This window comes from Microtus oregoni, unplaced genomic scaffold (genome assembly GCF_018167655.1).
Source record: "Microtus oregoni isolate MIOR12 unplaced genomic scaffold, Mior012 000001F_ref0000356, whole genome shotgun sequence".
Classification (NCBI taxonomy): Eukaryota; Metazoa; Chordata; class Mammalia; order Rodentia; family Cricetidae; genus Microtus; species Microtus oregoni.
Window position 1 is genome coordinate 2,754,682 of NW_024543060.1, and position 6,921 is coordinate 2,761,602.

The 6,921-nt window shown below is 43.1% G+C and overlaps 1 protein-coding gene across 1 annotated transcript; it reads left to right on the forward strand.

Annotated features, from left to right (window-relative positions):
* Positions 1 to 492: 492 nt before the first annotated feature.
* On the forward strand, positions 493 to 6,633 carry LOC121455847 (beta-defensin 43-like). Its single transcript, XM_041663586.1, has 2 exons — positions 493 to 550; positions 6,479 to 6,633. The coding sequence occupies exons 1-2, from the start codon at positions 493 to 495 to the stop codon at positions 6,631 to 6,633; spliced, it is 213 nt and encodes a 70-aa protein (XP_041519520.1).
* The last annotated feature ends 288 nt before the right edge of the window (positions 6,634 to 6,921 follow it).

A 6,921-nucleotide genomic window follows, 5' to 3' on the forward strand; every position in this document is an offset into this window, starting at 1 on the left:
TCATTCAGTTAACTCAGAAATAAGTTTTCCCTCCATATCTCACTAGCATGTGTATAGTTTCACGTCTGACTGTCCATTGCCTAAAACACCGGCAAATCGGCACGCTGTCACGTCAAGGGCATTTCTTCCCATTATGAGCGAATGGGGTAAATAGTTTCCCTTGGTAAGTGGGGGCTTAACTTACATGGCTCCAGAACCCAGGAGGTGACACAGATTGTTAGCTGCATGTCTCCCCACCTTCTCCAGGACTGCCCCTTCCCTCTCCACTGTGTGCTCACCATCTGTGCCCACACCACGATTTGATGATCGTGCTTAAAGTGAAGGCCGGTCACAGCCATTGCACGCTACCTCCCGGTACAAAGCCTCATTGGAACCTAGACATGTTCTTGCTACTGAAAGGTTCAATAACCATGCAGCAGCTCACGACTCCAGGGCCAGAAACCGGCTCTCCTCAACCTGGCCTCTGCTTCTTATCAGTCTCCTTCCTTGGCTATGAGGGTCCTGCTCTCAATCCTGGGAGTCCTCACCTTGCTGTCCATGATTCCTCTGGGTAAGACAAAAGCTTCTCATTCCAGGGACAGGAAATTAGAGGTGAAAGAACGATACAGTGTGTAAGAAACTTGAGGAATTCAAGAAAAGAAAAGCGGTCAATTAGAAGAAGGTGGGAAGCCAAGTGGTGGTGAGGCAGAGGCAAGAGAATCTCTGAGTTCAAGGCCAGCCTGGTCTACAGAGTGAGTTTGTGGAGAGCCAGGGCTACACAGAGAAACCCTGTCTCAAAAAAACCAAACAAAAACAAACAGAAAGGAAGGAAGGAAGGAAGGAAGGAAGGAAGGAAGGTGGGAGAAGGGCTACCTTTGTCCTGGGTTCACAGAATGCTGTCAGCATTAAGTGAAGTCCTGGGTTTTATATTTCTTTTGTTTGTTTGTTGTTTGTTTTATTTGTTTTGTCTTTTTTTCAAGACAAGGTTTCTCTGTGTAACAGCTCTAATTATCCTTGAACTAGCTCTGTAGACCAGGTTGGCCTCGAACTCACAAATATCCGCCTGCCTCTGCCTCCCAAGTGCTGGATTAAAGGTTTGTGCCAACACCGCCCAGCTGTATTTCTTTAAAATCAGTTGAAACTTGGATGGTTTAACTTAATCCGTGTGGGAATTACATAAGGTAGGTGAAGGTCCTGCCTGAACTCATTTTTAATGTTTTTTAGCATATACTAATTATACATAATAATGGGTTTTATTGTGACATTTTCACACTTATACATGATGTATTTTGATTATATTCAGTTTCCCATCTTGTCCCCATCCCTTTCTTCTTCCCAAATGGCTTTCTTCTACCTCTGCCTTTTTTTTTTCATATGGTGAATACCCTTAGGTTTGTTTGTGAATTTGGATTTTTGTTTTGTTTTAGATAATAATAAAATTACTTCATTCTCCCCTTTCCTTTTCTCCCTCACCCCCCCATACACCCCTCTTTTTCTCTCTTTCAAGTTCACACCTTTTAAAAATTATTATTGCAAGCATTATTAGGAATATACACATATATGCAAATATAACCTGTTCGCTCTGTATAATGTTGCTTGTCTGTATGTTTTCAGGGCTGACCATTTGGTACTGGATAACTAATTGCTGTGTGCTTTCTCTCACTCAGCATGCCTTAGCTGCCTGTCGTTCTTTGTGTAGGGATGAGGTCTTTTCTGAGCTTTCCCCTTGCGCATTGGCGACTCTATGGCTGTTCTTGTTCAGCTCATGTCTAGGCAGTCATGTTGGTGAGACTTTCTGGATGTAGCTTCTGATCTTCTTAGGAGACACAATCTCACAGCCATCTCCCTTCCGTGTTTTCTGAGCCTTGGATGCAGAAGCATTTTAGAGATGTGTCCCCTGGGACTGGGCTCCACGACGCTGCATTTTGGTTGGTTGTGTTTTTTCTATAGCAGTCTCCATGTATGTCTGTTTTTGTTTTTGTTTTGCCTTTTTCTCTTCCTTCTTTTAGAATGTGTGTGTGTGTGTGTGTGAGAGAGAGAGAGAGAGAGAGAGAGAGAGAGAGAGAGAGAGAGAGAGAGATCCGGTGAGTCTCATTAGACATGTTTATAGGCGCATGTGTGGGAGGTTGTTTGCAGAAACATGGGCAAATTGCCAGTGGTTACACCACTGAAGAAAATGTTTTTCCCTCCCCCATCAGCGATTAGCTGAGCACACTTAGTAACCCCACTGTCCCCCTGACAGGAAGTTGATGGCCTCTGTAGGAATCTTGTGCAGGTCATCATGTCATACCCGGAATTCAGTATGTCACACACACACACACACACACACACACACACACACACACAGCCCTTGTCCCCTTCCACTGCAATCCGTGAGCCCTGAGGGGATGATACAGAGGTCCCCTTTGTGCTGGATATCCTACCCTCATCTTGGCAATCACTGATGCCCAGTGCAGGGAGAGACTTCTCTGATGGTCTCTGGCAGCAGCGCTGCTCTGTGGGCACAGCAGCTACTTAGAGAGTGTTGCTGGCTCTGTCATGACCATAGCAGCCTTAAACTAGTGCCCACGACCTCCCCAGCCATTGGCTTTTCACCGGGTTTGCAGCACCAGACATGCTCACAGAACTAGACTTCCCGTGGATCAGGATCAAATCTCATTCGAAAGTGGTTGTCTGTCTGTGTGGGAGGCTGCTGCTATTGCACCAAAGGGCTGTCTGTATTGTACACGGAGCTTACAGATGAGTAAGACTGTTGGCGACAACCCTCCCTGGAAGCCTGCACAACCCCTTTCTGCAGTATGAGGGCAAGCCAGCAGGAGGAAGCCTCATCACTGTCCCAGCTCGATGCTCTGAGTCCTGTGACCAAGGCATGTGGCATTGTCAGCATCAGGGTCTTACCGATAACAATGTCGCCTCCTTAATCACATGCTAAATCACCAATTTAATCTTTCTAAATTAAGTTTAAAATCTACCAGTATTATATAACAAACATATATGCTTGGTTTTACATTATTGTCTATTGATTTATCTTTCCAAATGCACACATTACCTAAAATACATTTTACTAGATACAATTAAAGATTTCCTTGACCATTAGTGTTTTTTTATATTTTTACTGAGACATAATTAACCATACATTTTAAGTTTGCCTTTAAGTAGTTTCTGTATTTGTGAAGTTATGCAGCCATCAACCCTATGTATCCTAGAGATAGTGTTCCCCCTTCTGATACCCTGCAAGTCTCCCCTACGCTGGACCTTGAATACAGACATAGCAATATGAGCTACGGTCCTTTGGTCTGGCTTCTTCCACTCAGAACAATGTTTCTAAGTTTCATTCCTGTGTTTCATTCCTTCTGGTATTGAAAATGGTCCCTCATTGTACTGAGGTGATGGTTCAGTGGTTAAGAACACTGACTGTTCTTCAAGAGAATAAGTATTTGATTCCCGGCACCCACTTGGTGACCCAACCATCTGTAATCCCAGTTCCAGGGGATCCTATGATCTCTTCTGTCCTCTAAAGCACCACCTACATGTGGTGCACAGGCATACATGCAGACAAAACATAGATAAAATTAAAAAATAACAATAACGTGTTTACTAATTAATAATTCAATAATTAAATAAAAAATTTAATAATTAAAATTAATTTTTTTTTTGAGACAGAGTTTTTCTATGTAACCCTAGATGTCCTGGAACTTGCTCTGTGGACCAGGCTAGCCTCAAACTCAGAGATCTGCCTGCCTCTGCCTCCTGAGTGCTGGGATGAAAAAGTGTGTGCCACCACTACCTGGCTAAATTTTTTATTTTAAAATTATACCGTATGACTACTGTGTGTTTGGTATCAGTTGGGTTGATTGTTCCGTTTCAGGGTTGTTGATAGTGATTCCATCTGTACTCGGGTTTTATGTGGATCTGTTTTCAGTTCTCCTGGGCATAAACTCGGGGATTGAACTTGTGTGCTCTGTGTTTCTCAGGATTTGCCAAACTGCACTCCGTGGCTGTCTGTTTTGAATCACCACGGCAGTGCACAAGGTCACCACTCGCTATTGTCTGCCATTCTGTCCCTCACGTCAGCCATGTGGTGGAGATGAAGTGACATCCCATTGTAGTTTTCATTTGAATTTTTCTACGAGGAACAATGGCTGCATGTTTCATTAGCTTCTTGGTCATTTATAGATCTTTCTCGGAGAAATAGCTGTTTAAATGTTCTGCCCATTTCTATTTTTTTTATTATTGAGTTGTGAGCTCTTTATGTATTTCAGTACTAAGTCCTTGTCAGACACAAGTTTGCAAATATTTCTCCCACCCTCCAGATTGTTGTCTTAAAATATTTATTGGACACACTCGTTATCGTTAAGTTTTCAGGGTCAAGTTATAGCCAGGCCAGCCTCAACAGTTTTTAAATAATTTAAAAACATTTATCATCATACACGGGAAAGTGTTCATGATCAGTCAGTTCGTAATAGACCTTCTGGGGTTTGTATGGCTTTAGTGAATTAATTAGCTTGATTGAAGTAAAAGGATTTAATAATTGTTAGCTGGATGTGGCGGCACATGTCTTTAATCTCAGCACTCAGGAGGCAGAGGCAGGCAGATCTCTGTGAGTTCAAGGCCAGGCTGGTCTACAAAGTGAGTTCCTGTACAGTCAGGGCCACACAGAGAAACCCAGTCTTGAAAAACTACTAATAATAGTAACAATAAATAATTGATTAGTGGATTTTTTTAAAAAGCTGAAAAAGGACCAGTTCTTCTGATGATGCCCACTGGCACCTGGCATCCTCCCCTTCCTGTATATCCCTCCCCAGTTCTTCCTCCCTTTTTACTTTTCTGATGGTCTCCGTCCTACTCAGAGTTTTTCATTTTTTCTAGATTCCACATGTGACAGAAAGCATGAGGACACATACCTGTAACCTCAGCACTTCTGGGGCTGAGCCAGGAGGCTTGGCACGGGTCCAAAGATAGCCTGGACTACTGATAAGTACCAGGCCATTCAAGGGTACATAGTGAGTTTCTGAATACAGATCCAGAGGAGGAAAGAAGAAGGAACATTCAATGCTTTCTTTCTGGTCCAGATGGTTTTGCTTATATGATGACCTTCAGTCCCAGCTATTTTCCTGCACATGGCATGCTCCATCCTTCTTTATGGCTTGACCCCTTCCTTATCCATTGCGGATAAACACATAGGCTGACCCCATGTTGTAGCTCCTATGAGCACATCTGAAAGAATTTTGCTTTAGGAATTAGCCCTGTTTTTAATTTATAATTTTTTATTCATTTTTTTATTTTTGCACCATAGACAGAAATCTAACTAGTTCTCTGCCCCTGCTTCATTTACATGCTCTTTCCAGAAGGAATAATCATTTGCCTGTACCTATCGCCTTCTTGTTTCCTCTTGCGTTCATTTTAATGTTTTTCTGACATCCTGGGAAAGTTCTTTATTCTTTTCTTAAATCATAAGCTATTTTAAATGATAAAAACAGCAAATAAAGAAGCCTAGAAAGATAGCTCAGTGGTTAAGAGCCCTGGCTGTTCTTGCATAGAACCAGACTTCATATCCTCAGAACCCACATGACAGCTCACATTTAAGTGTAATTGCAGTTCTAGGGGACCTGCCTGGCAGTTCCTCTGGCCCCCATGGGCTCCAGGCAGGCACACGGTGCACAGATACATGTGCAGGTATTCATACCAAATAAACTTTCAAAACGTAAATTAATACTAAAAATAAAAGTATCAAATAGAGGGACTGGGGAGGCAGCTCAGCAGTTAAGACACTGCTCTTGCAGAGAATCTGAGTTTGAGTCTCTGCACCCGTGTTGGGTAGTTCACCACCGCCTGTAACTCCAGCTCCAGGGGATCCAACACCCTCTTCTGGACTTCATGGGTGTTGTGGTCTGGGACCAGCCCAGACCAGAAATTATTTCTCAGACCAGAGGGGAGGCGTGGGAATAGAGGCCCAACTCACATGGTTTTTTTTTTTTTTTTTAGTTTTTCGAGACAGGGTTTCACTGTGGTTTTGGAGCCTGTCCTGGAACTAGCTCTTGTAGACCAGGCTGGCCTTGAACTCACAGAGATCCGCCTGCTTCTGCCTCCCAAGTGCTGGGATTAAAGGCGTGCGCCACCACCGCCCGGCTTCAACTCACATGTTTTTATCAGGAGGGAGTTTTCAGGGATTCTTCATGAAATCTTGAATTCTCATCCTGAAAATCACTCACATTTATTCTCCAAACAGCTTTTATACTAAAATGTAATCTGAGGGGGAAGTTCATTAGCATTCTGTTTTCTAGGTAGAATCTCAGTACCCATATCGGGGGCTCACAACCACCTGTAACTCCAGCTCCAGAGGATCCAACACCCTCTTCTGGACTCGTACACATGTGGCACACACACACACACACACACACACACACACACGGAATTTTAAAGTAGCAAAAATGAGTTTTTTCCAAAGTAATAATATATAAGCAGTTCCGTGAGACATATTTGTCTTCTCTTTTCAAAGCCAGAAGCTTCCTTGAGAGCCGGGATTGCTCCTCTGTGTACCTCCACTGCAGAATGAAGTGCGAATCCACTGAGTATGCCATCAGGTACTGTGAGGACTGGACCATCTGCTGTCGCGTAAAGAAGAAAGAACCAAGGAAGAGTAAGATGTGGTGACAAGCTGAACTCCGTCTTCTTCGGAAAAGCCATCAAAAGTCTTTCAAAGTTCCTTGTCTATCTGAGAATAAATGGGATGATGCGTAAGAGGAGTTTTATGTTTGGATGGTCACATTGAAATAAATTTGCTTTATCACATCTTACAGTCTATTTTCACAGGCATAATATTTTACCAGATTGTGTTTTCAATTGTGTATACCATCACGTATACAGGGTGATGGTAATCAAGCTCAGTGGATTATGAAGAAGGAGGAGGAGGAAGAGAAGTAAGAGGAGGAGAAGGAGGAG

What these genes read in the sequence shown, in the direction of transcription:
- LOC121455847 (XM_041663586.1), top strand. Translation starts at nt 493, where the DNA reads ATGAGGGTCCTGCTCTCAATCCTGGGAGTCCTCACCTTGCTGTCCATG. An exon ending in GCTGTCCATGATTCCTCTGG is followed by an intron (nt 551 to 6,478) that starts GTAAGACAAAAG and finishes CTCTTTTCAAAG; the next exon opens with CCAGAAGCTTCCTTGAGAGC.